The 15,881-nt window shown below is 37.2% G+C and overlaps 1 protein-coding gene across 1 annotated transcript in view; it reads right to left on the bottom strand.

Moving 5' to 3' along the window:
* Positions 1-15,881, bottom strand: part of KNL1 (kinetochore scaffold 1) — a 75,209-nt gene that overhangs the window by 39,830 nt on the left and 19,498 nt on the right. Inside the window, exons 6-8 of the mRNA XM_059181172.1 lie at positions 4,736-4,788; positions 4,436-4,469; positions 1,936-1,973 (exon numbers count right to left, since the gene is read on the bottom strand). Of these exons, the coding sequence (XP_059037155.1) occupies positions 1,936-1,973; positions 4,436-4,469; positions 4,736-4,788 (125 nt within the window). The remainder of the gene's footprint in view (positions 1-1,935; positions 1,974-4,435; positions 4,470-4,735; positions 4,789-15,881) is intronic.

Genomic DNA, 15,881 nt, shown 5'->3' with positions numbered 1-15,881 from the left:
GGAAAAAAGTAGATTTAAGAGAAGATGAACCAATGAGGAACTGCTGGAATAGTGCAGATATAAACGGGAAGAGAATTTCTGTTTGGGAAAAAGAAAATGAGAAAGAAAATAAAGGATTAGACTCAGGATACTTTAGAACTGAAATCTAAAGATTTGGGTAACGGATGGACTTTGGAAATAAAGAAGGGACTGAAGATGCTGCAATAAAACAGGAAATACATTTTATAATACTTAAGCTTAAAGGCAAATCTCTAAAACATTTTTCAACACTTCCATATAACACCCAGTGCTTAGCACAAAAATCTTCGGAACATTTTATGACAATCTTGACTGAATATAATGAAGTAATTATAGTTCTTTTGTTAAAAATCTTACTTATATAATAAGCTTTCATTCACTTATTCAACAACTACTTACTCAGTACCTATTATGTGTCCCCAAACTCAACTCCCTACTACGCCACAAAAAACAGACAAAATTTCTGGACTCAGAGTTCCTAGTTCAATTAAAGAGCCAGAAGTAAACACAATGTGATAAATTCTACAAAAGACTAAGAAATAAAAGGGGTATTATAACATTACAGGACAGAGTGACTCCTTGGTTTTATCAGAAAAGGCTCCATTTAAGCCAGTACAACTTGATGATTTGTGGTGCCAGTCTGTGAACTGCTTGTTACTAGTACATGAAGAAATAAGGAGACCATAGCCAATGTAAGTTATGTGCTATTTCCTTCATCAAGAAAGCTTTGCTATGAAAAAAATGTCAGATAACTAAACAGTAGCTTACTGCCATAGTTGACTTATATTCTGTGTAAGCTCCTTTTCTGTCATGGATTATAACAGTTTGTGGACTAGCTACTTTGTTTTTGTTTTTGATTTTGTTAAGATTTTATTTTTAAGTAATCTCTACACCCAATGTGGGGCTCAAACTCACAACCCTGAGATCAAGAGTTGCATGCTCCACTGACAGCTCCAGGCACCTTGGACTGGCTACACCGAATAGCACTGAGGTTAAGCACATGAAAAACTAGGTTAGGTGAAAAATGAGAGGATTGATAGGCAACGTGGAGTAGAAAGGGCACTTCAGAGAGAAAAAACAGCATTTACAAATGGATACACAAAAAAAGTCGACATGGGCATCTATAAATACTTCCTCATGGGATAGAATAAGTTATCAATAAAGGACAAGAGATAAGGTGGGAGAAGTCAAGTCAAATTTTTAAAGAGCTTTCAAAATCTATGCCAAAGAATGTGTCATTGAACAATTTTAAGTTGGGAGGTAATATCAGATTTAGAAATATGTAGAATGGATTATAGGGATAAGAAATTAAATATAATAGCCCATGAAAGAATAATGAATAATAAAGATTTGAACTCAAACAGTGGCAGAAGGAATGGAAAGGAGGTAAAAGATTTGCAAGATATTTAAGACAAAGAATAGAGAGTAAAGACAATGGATATGGGGAATGAGGAAAAAGTTCAAAAATGACTTTATTTCTGACTTGAGTGAATGAATGACTGGGAATCCAAAATAAAGAAAACAGGGGCGCCTGGGTGGCTCAGTGGGTTAAGCTTCTGCCTTCGGCTCAGGTCATGATCTCAGGTTCCTGGGATCGAGCCCTCCATCGGGCTCTCTGCTCAGTGGGGAGCCAGCTTCCCCCTCTCTCTCTGCCTGCCTCTCTGCCTACTTGTGATCTCTATCTCTCTCTGTGTGTCAAATAAATAAATAAAATCTTTAATAAATAAATAAATAAAACAAGTAGAACAGCGGGTTTGGCAGAAATAATAGTAAGTTTGTGAAATTTCATACTGAAGATTTTGGATAAAGAACAGAGCTATTTACATTTTTTCCCATAGTTCTTTTACACATTACTTTGTATGAAATTTGTTTGAAGAGAAAGTTATGTGGTAAGAAAAGTATTCTGGTCATACTCACCAGTAATCTCACAGTAGTTATCTTCTGGATTCTTACTCCTAAAAATTAAAAATTAAAAAATCTATACCCCAAAGAATTACCAAGAATCACAACATTTGAAAGAGTAGGGAAGGTGAAAGGTTTTCATAGAGTAACTGGCAGAAAAATATGACATCTGTAAAAAGGCTCATCTAACTCTGGCAGAAAAAATTACAAGGCAGTTAAAGGACCCTTTTCAGACTGGTCTTAAGGTTTTGTCAATTTCAAAGTACTATTAAAATAGGTTTTTTTTTAAAAGAACAACCTACAATGCAATTCATTTTCTAGAGGTTTAGCCTTTAAAAAAAGCAAATAAAAGAAAACAACCCAAATATCCATCATCAAGGAGCTGACTGAATGTTGATGCAAACATATAACAAGTTACGAAAGACTTAAGTATATCTATATGTAACAACATAGAAAGTGCTATAAGACATTAAGTGTTCTCATTTTTGTCTTGCTAAGAACAAAAACTAAAGATAAATATGCACTTGGATATATATTTAAGTTTCTGCAAAGACATCTAAAATTATCAGGGCCACTGAATGGCTTAATCGGTTAAGCATCCGACTCGATCTCAGCTCAGGTCTTGATCTCAAGGTTGTTGAGTTTAAGCCCCATGCTGGGCTCTATATTCAGTAGTGGTTAACTGTGGGGAGCCTAAGCTCCTCACAGAATTTTCTGTATCAGTATATAAAAAGAATATTTTTTTCCAGCTCAACAGTAGTCCATTACATGGAAAACTTATAATTTATTTAACCAGTCCCTTATTGATAGATCCTTAGGATCTTTTACATCATTTGCTATTTTTTTAAAGATTTTATTTATTTGACAGAGAGAGAGAGAAGCACAAGCAGGCAAAGCAGCAGGCATAGGGAGAAGCAGGCTCCCTCCTGAGCAAGGAGCCCTAAGTGGGACTCAATTCCAGGACCCTGGGAATTGAAATTTCAATGACCTGAGAGTCAAAGGCAGACCCTTAACCAACTGAGCCACTCAGGTGCCCGTACATCCTTTGCTATTACAATTAACACTGCAGTGAATAACTTTATATGTTCATCATTTTAAACATTTACAAGTATCTTGAAATAAATTCCTGGATGTGAAATTACTGATCAAAGGGCATGTGTATTTGAAATTTTGAGTGATACTGCCAACAGCCTTCTTCAATTTATATCCACTAGCAATGAGTGACTTTTTACCTATATTCTTTAAGTTCTATTTATTTATTTGAGAAAGAGAGGGAGTGTACAAATGGGGGGAGGGGCAGAAGGAGAGGGAGAAGCAGACCCCCTGCTGAGAGCTGACTATGGAGCTGGATCCCTGGACCCTGTGATCATGACTTGACCTTAAGTCAGAGGCTTAATGGATTGAACCACCCAGGTGTCCCTTACCTATATTCTTAATTGATTAGATGAAAAACTATAACTCAATAATAACCTAACTTTGTATTTCTCTTATGAAGAATGAAACAAGCATCTTTCCATTTGTTTAAGAGCAATTGGTATTTATTTTTCTATATATTAATATAATAAGAAAAACTAATGAAAAAAACTGAAAACTTGGTTTTATTGTTTCATACTAACTTGTATTTAAGGAGTTTCTTGTGAAAGTAGAGTGTTTCATCATTCTGTTAAAAGGATAAGCTATAAAATGCACACACTTAATCAGAGATAGCTGCATATTAAATTCTGTGAAGAATCTGTTTTCTAAATTAATCCTAAGTATTCCACAAAAGGGTCACAGAAATTTTTTAAAAAGACTATTAAGTTAGAAAACATTGCATTTGGGGTGCCTGGGTGGCTTAGTCTGTTAAGCATCTGCCATCAGCTCAGGTCATGATTTCAGGGTCCTGGGACTGAGCCCAGTGTTGGGCTCCCTGCTCAGTGTGGGGAGCCTACTCCCCGCCCCTCCTCCCCTGCCGCAACCTATGCTTATGCTCTCTCTTTCTCTCTCAAATGAATAAATAAAATATTTTTAAAATAAATTTAAAAAAAACAAACACTGCATTTGGAGCGCCTGGGTGGCTCAGTGGGTTGGGCCTCTGCCTTCGGCTCGTGACATGATCTCAGGGTCCTCGGATCGAGCCCCACATTGGGCTCTCTGCTTGGCGGGGAGCCTGCTTCCCCCTCTCTCTCTGCCTGCCTATCTGACTACTTGTGATCTCTGTCTGTCAAAAAACAAATAAAAGCGGGGCGCCTGGGTGGCTCAGTGAGTTAGGCCGCTGCCTTCGGCTCAGGTCATGATTTCAGGGTCCTGGGATTGAGTCCCGCATCGGGCTCTCTGCTCAGCAGGGAGCCTGCTTCCCTCTCTCTCTCTCTCTGCCTGCCTCTCTGTCTACTTGTAATCTCTATCAAATAAATAAATAAAATCTTAAAAAAAAAACCCACAAATAAAATCTTTAAAAAACAACAACAAAAACACTGCATTTGATAGGAATAAAGAACTTTTAAAATATGATTCGAATCACATTTTCTTTACTTACTGTATAAACAAAACATTTTCTCCCACTTCTGTTTCTAAAAATAAAATAAAAAGTAAATTTGTTCAAGGATATACTGATAAGGCATTAGAAAAATTGCATAAGAACATTAACAACAACAACAACAAAAATTAACAACATTTAAAAAAAAGAAAATTACTAACTATCCACCTTATTTCCTGCCCCCATAGCTCAAGGGATACTTTTTACGCAATAAGACAGTTTTACTTGTTACCTGGTTAAATAGTTACAGTAAAATTTAACAGAAAACAGATTTAGCAGGGATAGCAATAACATATTTACCTGCAATTTCTGACTTTCTTGCTATTTTCATATGAGAGTCTGTCTGGAATACTCTAGAAAAGAAAATAAAAATTACTGAAAATCTGCAATTAAAAAAAAATTTTTATTTATTTATTTATTTGGGATGGGGGCACAAGCAATGGCAGAGCTGGTAGCTGGGGGGAAGAGGAGAGGGAGAGGGACAAACAGATTCTCTGCTGAGCATGGAGCCCAGTATGGCTTGAGGCTGGGCTCAATCTCAGGCTCTGAGATCACAACCTGAGCCGAAACCAAGAATCTGACACTTAACCAACTGAGCCATCCAGATGCCCCTGAAAATCTGCGATTTTTAATTAGAACCCTATGGTGTTAATTTATAGTGTGTTCTGAGATAAAGATAACTGATTTCAGCTTCCTCTTTGCTACATCATGTACTATTAATATTTCAAATGCCAAAATTCATTTACATTAAAACCTGTTTTTTATGAACTCTGACAAAAATCATTTTATCCCTTTCAAAAACCTAAAATATTCACTCTGTTCAACAAAACACTCATTACACACATGATGCTATATACTAGAGTCTGATACATGATCCTTGATCTCAATGAGTTTTCATTGTATGTAGAGAGCTGAAATAATAATTATAAACATTACTTCACTGACTTTAGTTATTAACAGTTCAGATAAGGTGGCACGGAGTCCAGAGGAAAGGGATGATTGGGATGATTAAGCTTTTGGGGAAGCAGCATTTGATATCTGCCTTGAAAAATCTGGCTAATTCATTTTTGTTCTAATATTAAGTATCATTCATTATTAAGAAGCTATTTTAAAAAAATATTTTATTTATTTATTTGACAGAGAGAGAGAGAGAGAGATCACAAGTAGGCAGAGAGGCAGGCAGAGAGAGAGGGGGAAGCAGGCTCCCCGCCAGGCAGAGAGTCTGATGTGGGGCTTGATCCCAGGACCCTGGGACCATGACCCAAGGTGAAGGCAGAGGCTTTATTAACCCACTAAGCCACCAGGTGCCCCGAGAAGCTATTCTTTTTTTTTTTTTTTTTAATTTTATTTATTTATTTGACACACACAGAGAGAAATCACAAGTAGGTAGAGAGGCAGGAAGAGAGAGGGGGAAGCAGGCTCCCTGCTGAGCAGAAAGCCTGATGCAGGCTCCATCCCAGGACTCTGAGATCATGACCTGAGCCGAAGGCAGAGGCTTAACCCACTGAGCCACCCAGGTGCCCCCGAGAAGGTATTCTTTTTTTTTTTTTTTAAGATTTTATTTATTTATTTGACAGAGAGAAATCACAAGTACACTGAGAGGCAGGCAGAGAGAGATAGAGAGAAGGAAGCAGGCTCCCTGCTGAGCAGAGAGCACGATGCAGGACTCGATCCCAGGACCCTGAGATCATGACCTGAGCCGAAGGCAGCGGCTTAACCCACTGAGCCACCCAGGCGCCCCGAGAAGCTATTCTTAATAAGAAAGAAATTTTTGTTCAATTACAAGGGTGCCTGCATGGCTCAGTCAGTTAGGCATCTGCCTTTGGCTCAGGTCATAATGCACGGTTCTGGGATCCATCTCCACATCAGGCTCCCTGCCAAGCAGGGAGCCTGGTTCTCCCTCTCCCTCTGACACTTTCTGCCCTGCTCATGCTCTCTCTTTCAGATAAATAAATAAAATAAAAAAAAAAAGAAAGAAGAAAATTTAGTTTCAGTTATAAAAAAGCAGTGGACATTTGCATACATACTGTGTGACAAACACTCTGTTCTTTATATACATTTTTAATGATTATAACAATTATTGGGGTGTCTGGGTGGCTCAGTGGGTTAAAGCCTCTGCCTTCAGCTCAGGTCATGATCCCAGAGTCCTGGGATCGAGCCCCGCATCGCGTTCTCTGCTCAGCATAGAGTCTGCTTCCTCCTCTCTCTGCCTGCTTGTGATCTCTGTCTGTCAAATAAATAAAATCTTTTTTTTTTTTTTAAGATTTTTTATTTATCCATTTGACAGAGAGCGAGAGAGATCACAAGTAGGCAGAGAGGCAGGCAGAGAGGGGGAAGCAGGCTCACCGCTGAGCAGAGAGCCTAATGCGGGGCTCGATCCCAGGACCCTGAGACCATGACCCGAGCCGAAGGCAGAGGCCCAACCCACTGAGCCACCCAGGTGGCCCAAATAAATAAAATCTTAAAAAAAAAAATGATTATAACAATTATCATGTTATTTTGCAGGTGTAGATATTGAAGGTCGTAAAGGTTAAGTAACTTCCAGGGTCATATACCCAACAAGTGGCAAAGCCAAAATGCAAACCCAAATCTGTCTGATTTCAAAACCTGAGTTTATAACTACAAACCAATACTTGAAACAACTTTTCTTCAAATGATTTACAATAGAATAGAAAGCTTTTTATTCAATATGAGCAGTATCAGTAGTTGGTCCTTTAATAAAAAAAAAAAACTTAAAATGAAGAATCTTATCTGAATCCAACAAAATTTAAATATTTAAAAAAATTAAAACACATAGTGGATTTTTATTTGCAATATTTTTTTAATTTGCAAATTTCTGAATGTCAATCTGAAGTCTTTACTTTTGAGAGGATCTACTGATACAATTTTAGTGTATTTATAAGGTGGAATAAACAAAGAAACTTTTTAAAAAGATTTTATTATTTGACACAGAGAGAGAGAGAGAGAGAGAGAGAAAGAGCACAAGCAAGGGGAGTGGCAGGCAGAGGAAGCAAGGAGCCTGACGTAGGGCTGGATACCAGGACCCTGGTATCAAGACCTGAACTGAAGGCAGATGCTTAACCAACTGAGCCACACAGGAGTCCCAACAAAGAAACTTTTTCTTTTTTTAAAAGATTTTATTTATTTGACAGAGAGAGAGAGAGATCACAAGTAGGCAGAGAGGCAGGCAGAGAGAGAGGGGAAGAAGCAGGCTCCCTGTGGAGTAGAGAGCTCGACGCGGGGCTCGATCCCAGGACCCTGGGATCTGACCTGAGCAGAAGGCAGAGGCTTTAACCCACTGAGCCACCCAGGCGCCCCCCCAACAAAGAAACTTTCAAGTAATATGAACAAAGAATCCTTCTAGGTTTTCATGAAAGATTTCCCTGTGGTTGTCTCAGCCATACGAAATTTGAAAGAATTTTTAAAAATAAACTCACATTTATCACGTTTTCCCTAGCTGTTCCTTACAATGTTCACAGAAATAACTTTGTCTTTGAACTAATTCTCATCAGTTTATCTAATATTAAGTTAAATTTTGCAATTACAACAACTTCAACTAGATAAACAAGACAAATACTTCTTGGTAAGCCTATCAATCGATTCTCAGGATCTGAAGTTTATAGATAGGAAAGAGCATTCTTTGTGCTATAGATATCAGTATCAGTATATTTTACAAGGGTAATGGAAAATATAGGTTAATTCAGTGAGCTGGGAATTATTAAGAGAGTTTTATGATGCTTGTTTCTACATCTAGAATCCTACAGTTCTTTTTCAATTAATCTATTTAACAAAGATAATCTTTTGAAACACTACTCATTGTTTAATGACACTATTTGTGATAATATCATAGTGTTAAATAGAATACAATAGTGTTAAATATAATAGTGTTAGATTGACACTATTTGTGATAATATATACGGTCTTATTTTGGCCATGCAGTAACACTATGAGATATGTACGGACTATTATTTTCATCCTAAAAAAAGGAGGAAATTGATGCTCTGTTAAATGACTTGAACTAGGTACTATTTAGTATTAAGTTAGAATTGTTCCAGTTTTTTTTGTTTGGAACCTGAAATTCCTTTCAACACCCCGGAGCCATTTTAAAGGAAAGTAAGTATAATGAATAGATTATATCCAAGGAAAGAAAAGGGTGGACTAAGTTTAGTAGTCTTTGGGAAAGTTTATCAGAAGAAGTGGAAAAACCAGTAGACTAGGAGTCAGGAGACCTATTTTACAATTGTGGTTCTGTCACTACTTACATTACCTTGGGAAAGTCATATCATGTCCCTGGCTTTAACTTTCTCACTAAAACATACAGTCTGGACTATACTTACTTATTTAGTAGGCTCCAGGCATGGAGCCCAATATGGGGCTTGAACTCACAATAAAAGACTGAGATCAAGACATGAGCCAAGATCAAGAGTCAGATACTTAACCAATTGAGCCACACAGGTGATCCTACTTATTTATTTTTTAAATTTATCATTATTATTATTATTTTTAAAGAATTTACTTGTTGATCGGAGAGAGAAAATGAGTGGGGGTTAGCGGGGGAAGGATGCAGAGGGACAAGAAGACTCCCAGCTGAGCATGGAGCCTACAGCAGGCTCACACAGGGCTGGATCCCAGGACTGCAAGATCATGACCTTCACCGAAGTCACATGCTTAACCGATTGAGCCACCCAGGTGTCCCATAATTTATTGTTATTATTTTTAAGTAAACTCTACCCCCAACATGGAGCTTGAACTTATGACCCTGAGATCAAGATAAAGTCGCATACTCTACCAACTGAGCCAGCCAAGCACCCCAGGGTACTTCTCATTGTAACATTCCATCATCAAAAACACAAATTTGAGTAGAAAATGCTATTTACTCATATATGTGTATATATAATATGGATAAACAGGATAAGAATTCTATGCTAGTTACTCTTTTGGTTTCCAAAGTTCCCTGTTGACTTCCAGAAATGTTTATTAACCAAGCTCATTATAAAACAAGCCAAATAAACAGAATAAACAGCAAATCTTTAAAAAAAAAAAAAAAAAAAAAAAGGGAAACAGGAAGAGAAGCATTATAATAACAATCAGACAGGGCACTTGGGTGGCTCAGTTGGTTAGGCCACTGTCTTCAGCTCAGGTCATGGTCCTGGAGTCCTGGGATCGAGTCCCGCATTGGGCTCCCAGCTTGGCGGAGGTCGTCTACTTCTCCCTCTGACCTTCTCCCCTTTCATGTTCACTCTCACTCTCTCAAATAAATAAATAAAATCTTTAAAAATAAATAACAATCAGTGGCACCTCGGTGGCTCAGTGGGTTAAAGCCTGTGCCTTCGGCTCAGGTCATGATCCTAGGGTCCTGAGATTGAGCCCCACATCGGGCTCTCTGCTCAGCAGGGAGCCTGCTTCCTCCTCTCTCTCTGCCTGCCTCTCTGCCTGCTTGTGATCTCTGTCTGTCAAATGAATAAATAAAATCTTAAAAAAAGAAAAATCAGACAGCCCTAGAAAATACAGTCTAATCCTACAAATAATAAGGGTAATGAGAGGAAAAATACCAACAATGTGAAAAATACAAGAATATAAGGATTAAGAATAGTCTGATGAGAAATAGTCCAAAGTCTGAGCCCTACCTTTTAAAAAGTATGGGAAACTTGAACAAGCTATTTAAACTAAGCCTCAGTTTCCTCATTCATAAAATGAGATATGACTGTTAGGATTCAATGAGCAATGAATGCATATAGTAGCATACCTAACACTGTAAATATTCAATAATATTAGCTATTAATAAAAAATCAAATTTTGACATATATAAACCCACTTTCAATGATTTGACACAGGTGATCTTACAGTAAAATGATCATTCCAATATGATAATTTCAGGGGCACCTCCTAGGCTCAACTGGAAACATGTGATTCTTGATCTCAGGGTCATGAGTTCAAACCCCACATTGGGTAAAGACATTACTTAAAAATAAATACACTAAAAAAATGTGATTATTGAAATGACATAATTTTACTGGAAAAATAATTCAAAAGAAAGGCACATTCAAGATCCTCAAGATCACCAAGTTTTCAAAATCTAAGCAGAAGGCGTGCCTGGGTGACTCAGTTGGTGAAACATCTGCCTTTAGCTCAAATTATGATTTTGGGGTCCTGGGACCCAGTCCCATATCAGGCTCTCTGCTCAACCCTCCCTCCCCCAGCTCCTGCTCTCTCTCTCAGTCTTGTACTCTCTCTCTCAAATAAATAAATAAAATCTTAAAAAAATTTTTTTTTTAAATCTAAAAGGAAAATAAAAATCCCTTAGAAGTTGCTTCTAGGAAGGAGAATATTTTTTTAAATATTCTCAGCACAGAGCCCAACATGGGGCTGGATCTCATGACCTTTGAGATGATAACCTGAGCTGAAATCAAGAACTGGATGTTTAGCCCAATGAGCCACCCAGGCGCCCCCACTGTATTTATTTTTTATTGTACTCTCTTGAGGCATTGATGAAGGTGTTTTGCAATGACCTGAAAAATCCAAAGATGCCAGACCAGAAAAACCCTGATAGCAACAGAATACCTAGAAGATGACATTCCATGTGTCCCCTTCCCTGCCCATGACCATGAACACATACTGACCTCCACCTATGATGACATGTTGCCTGCTGTCTTGTACACACACTCCTGAATCTCTCCTCATTAAAAAACTCTAGGTGTCCATCTTGTAGGCAGAGAGGTCAATTGTTAAGATTTAAGCCTGCCACCTTCCCCAGCTGCCAGCACTCCAAATAAATTTCTCCCTTTCTCTTTTTCAAACCTCTGCCTCTTGAGTTATTGGCTTCTCTTGTGATGAATTTATCCAAGTTTGTTGACAAACCCAGCCAGGAGCTATGCTTTAAATTTGTCCAGCCCTCTCTGGCTTCCCTAGGGTGAAGGAGTTGGCTGCCACAGTGAGCCAGGGTTCACCCATTTGTCTCCTGAGTTGTTAACAGCTGTGGTAAATAGGTAAATTGATAGATTTGGTAACAGAACGGCCTAGAAACAATGATTAATTCATTAGTGAAAAGAACCTATTGCATCTAGGTCTGAGTCAGATAATACGTAAAATGAACATGAATATCTTGGTATACTGTAAAGCAAAGACACTATCAAAGATTACTGGAGTTATGTCAAAAGATCAGAAACTAATCTGAAGAGATTTCACTCATCAAAGATAGAATAATTTGAGTATCAATAAAAATACTAACTATAACAGATTAAACACATTAAATATGTTTTTAAGTTCATGATTTAGATATTTAGATATTTAAGTAAAGATATTTGGAAAAAAGTCCTTATTAGTCAACTTTAAAGGATACTAGGAAGCAAACATATTATACTGAAACTAGTAAATAAAGACACCCCTCCCCCAAAATTTAACATGACTTTCCCATATGAACCATAATGCAGAAACAGAATGAGATTATTATCAATTAGCAAACTCTAAAGAAATAATGGATCTAGGCAATGATCATCAATGGCTGTTAACATCACAAAAAAGATAACTGATAATCAAGTGCTGTCTGATGAAAGCACAGGAAGAATTCTTGTGGAAAACATTTGGTTTAAGGCAAGTCAAGCATTCCAGATAGAGTACCCAATTGGCAGCAAATCTGAGTAATATATTACACAATATTATTCCATGTGGGTATAATCAGTAAAATCCAGAATGATTTTATTTTATTTTTTTTTTTTTTAAAGATTTATTTATTTATTTGACAGAGAGAGATCACAAGTAAGCAGAGAGGCAGGCAGAGAGAGAGAGGAGGAAGCAGCTCCCTGCCGAGCAGAGAGCCCGATGTGGGACTCGATCCCAGGACCCTGAGATCATGACCTGAGCCGAAGGCAGCGGCTTAACCCACTGAGCCACCCAGGCGCCCAAATCCAGAATGATTTTAAAAGAAAAATTATAAGGGGGTGCATAGGTGGCTCATTCAGTTAAGCTTCTGCCTTCAACTCAGGTCAGGATCCCAGGGTCCTGATATGGAGCCCTTTGTTGGTCTCTCTGCTCAGTGGGAAGTCGGCTTCTCCCTCTCCCTCTGCTGTTCCCCTACTTGTGGTCTCTTGCTTTGTCAAATAAATGAAATCTTAAAAAGAAAAAGAATAAATTATAAGAAAAAAAGGAAGAGGGAACCAAGAGATTAGGAGATTTAAGACACATACGAACTAAATGGAATATGTTAACTTTGTTTGGATAATGAATCATACCAAATATCTCAGAAAAAATGTGAACAGTGGCAAGATATTTGATGATACCATGGAATTACTGCAAGCATTTAAAAGATTTGAAAATAGTATTGTGAACATACTTTTTAAAAATATTCTATATCTTTTAAAGATATAACTAGTGAAATATCTGGGATTCACATGAAAATAATTCAGTGGGAGGTGGAAAGAGAAGTAAATGGGGGGGGGATAGTATAACAAAAGTGGCCACAATTGACAACTACTGTAACTGCTAAATGGCCTGAGTTTTCAGAGTACTTTCCCTACTTTTGTGTATGTTATAGATTTTCAATCATAAAATGGAGAAAAAAGGGGGGAAAATTGGAAGTCTTTTTTTGTTAAACTTTCCAATGACCTCTCTTTTTATACCCCCACTTCCCTTATATAGGTGCCTTGAATCTAGTAATGTTTTAAAACAGTATTTAATAATACATTGGATTTATCCCAGGAATACAGAGATAATCCAACATCCAAAAAGTTTTTTATCATATTAAAGTGTGAAAAATTCTATAGCTATTTTAATAGATGCTCTACAACCATTTAATAAAACCTTACACCCATCTTTGATTAAAACAAAACAAAAATCTACAATACAGTTAAATTTACCCAACAATAAAGGAAGAATGGGTGTACTAAATTTAACAAATGTAATTTGGCTTAACTACTTTAATTAAGAATGGTTACTGACTAAATTTAAAAAAAATGTTTTAAATATGAAATGTGAAATTTTTGTCTCTTTTTGTGTATGTGTATGTATGTGGTTACTAAGTTTATTCTCTTTTTTTTAAGTTTGTGGTTTTTTCTTTTTTAAGTAATTTCTACACCCAATGTGGGTCTGAAACTCAAGACCCCAAGATCAGGAGTAGCATGCTCAACTGACTGAGCCACCCAAGCACCCCTTAATTCAAGGCTCAGTTGGTAAACAATCAGACTTGATTTTGGCTTGGGTTATGATTTCCAGGTCCTGAGATTAAGCCCAGTGCAGGGCTCTGTGTTCAGTGGGGGAGTCTGCTCGGGATTCTCCCTCTCCCTCTGTCCACACCAGCCCCTGTGTTCTGTCTCTCTAAAATAAATAAATAAATCTTTAAAAATTTTTAATTCAGAGGCGCCTGGGTGGCTCAGATGGTTGGGTATCTGCCTTCAAGTCAGGTTGTGATCACAGGGTCCTGGTATCGAGCCCTCATCAGGCTCCTTGCTCGGCAGGGAGCCTCCTTCTCCCTCTGTACTCCTCCTGCTTGTGCTCCTGCTCTCTCTCTGACAAATAAATACGATCTTTAAAAAAAAAAAAAAGAAAAAGAAAAGAAAAAGGTAATTTATACAAAATAATCTAACAAACACAGGGAATAATCAATGCCCAACAGAAAATTAAATCTGGCTAATTTTACATTACCAGAAAACACCTAAAGAAAACATGTGAAAGAAAAGTCAGTCTGAAACAGGAGAAAATGATTTATTAAATCAAATCTTGGCCATACCTATTCAAAGAGTAAACAGACAGAAGCATCCAAGGCTTTGCAATAGATGTGTATGTAGCTCTTATGGAGATGGATAAATTACATTTCAGGGCCTGGTGCCATTAAACATTCAGAATATTCCAAATAAGTAATAGTACAGATTCCATAATCAATAAACCATATTTACATTATATTATAATTTATTTTTTTTAGGTAGAATGTTTCTAAGGAAAGTACTAACTACTCAGTACTCAGATTCATTTGTTTCTCATGATGTTTTTAGTAGTAGCATTCTATTTATACACGAATTTCTAGTGAATCTGTTAAGTATAAGCCCATCTCTATAAGATGACCCATTTTTGGTAAAAACAAAAAATATGGAGTCTGCAAAGCCAAGGCCAAGACCCAAGAACTCAGTAGCAAGGAATTTTACCAAGGAATACACCACCTAGGGAATTTTACTGGCAGGAAACAGCTAGTCTTTGATTATACCAAATCTTACCATGATTTTTCTTTTTTCAAAATTCAACATATATGAAATATTGACAACTCATGTATATCTGGGAAGACATTGACTAATTTATGGATAATAGATTAATAGAAAAAGTTATGAAACAATTAAAATTACTATCAACCAACAACAAAAAAGATGTTATGTATCTATGGTTTGGAACTTCCCAGCAACCAAAAGATGTCACATACAGAATACCATTCATTGCTCAGACATGGTGAAACTATATACAAAGGTATACCAGGCAAATGAAATCAAAACACAGAAAAGGCAAAAATCTTATTATTAGTCTAGGTAGAATTTGGATCAAAAAGCAATAAACAAAAGCCCAAGATGAGAATTCATAATGCTAGAAAGTACAATTCTTTTTTTTCCCCCTCTTCTTAAAGATTTTATTCATTTATTTGAGATAGAGAATGAGAGAAAGCAGGAGCAGGGGAGCAGAGGGAGAGAGAGGAGTAGGCTTCCTACTGAGCAGGAAGCCCAAAGTGGGACTCGATCCCATGACCCTAGGATCATGACCCCAGCTGAAGGCAGATGCTTAAGAGACTGAGCCATCCGGGCACTCCAGTGATGTTGAATCTTTTTATTCAGGAACTTGTTATAAACTTCATTTGCACAATTTTTTAGTACTCTTCAGTAATGGTTTATCCTTTTATGCTTTTATTATTAAATACATAGCAAGAAAATATAACACAATGGAGAAAACACACACTTATCTTCTATCTGGTTATTATTTATATAAATAGGAAATATATTGGGATGCCTGGGTGGCTCAGTTGGTTAAGCGGCTGCCTTCGGCTCAGGTCATGATCCCAGCATCCTGGGATCGAGTCCCACATTGGGCTCCTTGCTTGGCAGGGAGCCTGCTTCTCCCTCTGCCTCTAGCCTGCCACTCTGTCTGCCTGTGCTTGCGCTCTGTATCTCTCTCTCTCTAACAAATAAATAAAAATCTTTATAAAAATAAATAAATAAATAGGAAATATATTAATTTTCATATAATAATTTTTTATCTTGCTACTTATCTGTACAGGTACTTCCATTGATATTCTTATATTTTCCTAATATACAAGCATTTAATCTACAAAAGGTAACAGATTTATCATTTATCTCCACTTTCCAATTTTCAGAACTCCACTTCCTCTTTTTTTTTTTTTTTTTTAAAGATTTTTACTTATTTATTTGACAGACAGAGATCACAAATAGGCAGAGAGGCAGGCAGAGAGAATGGGGGA

The sequence above is a fragment of the Mustela lutreola genome, chromosome 7 (assembly GCF_030435805.1).
Source record: "Mustela lutreola isolate mMusLut2 chromosome 7, mMusLut2.pri, whole genome shotgun sequence".
In the NCBI taxonomy this organism is placed as follows: Eukaryota; Metazoa; Chordata; class Mammalia; order Carnivora; family Mustelidae; genus Mustela; species Mustela lutreola.
Note: the sequence above shows the minus strand (reverse complement) of the source record. Positions and strands in the feature narration are given on the sequence as shown.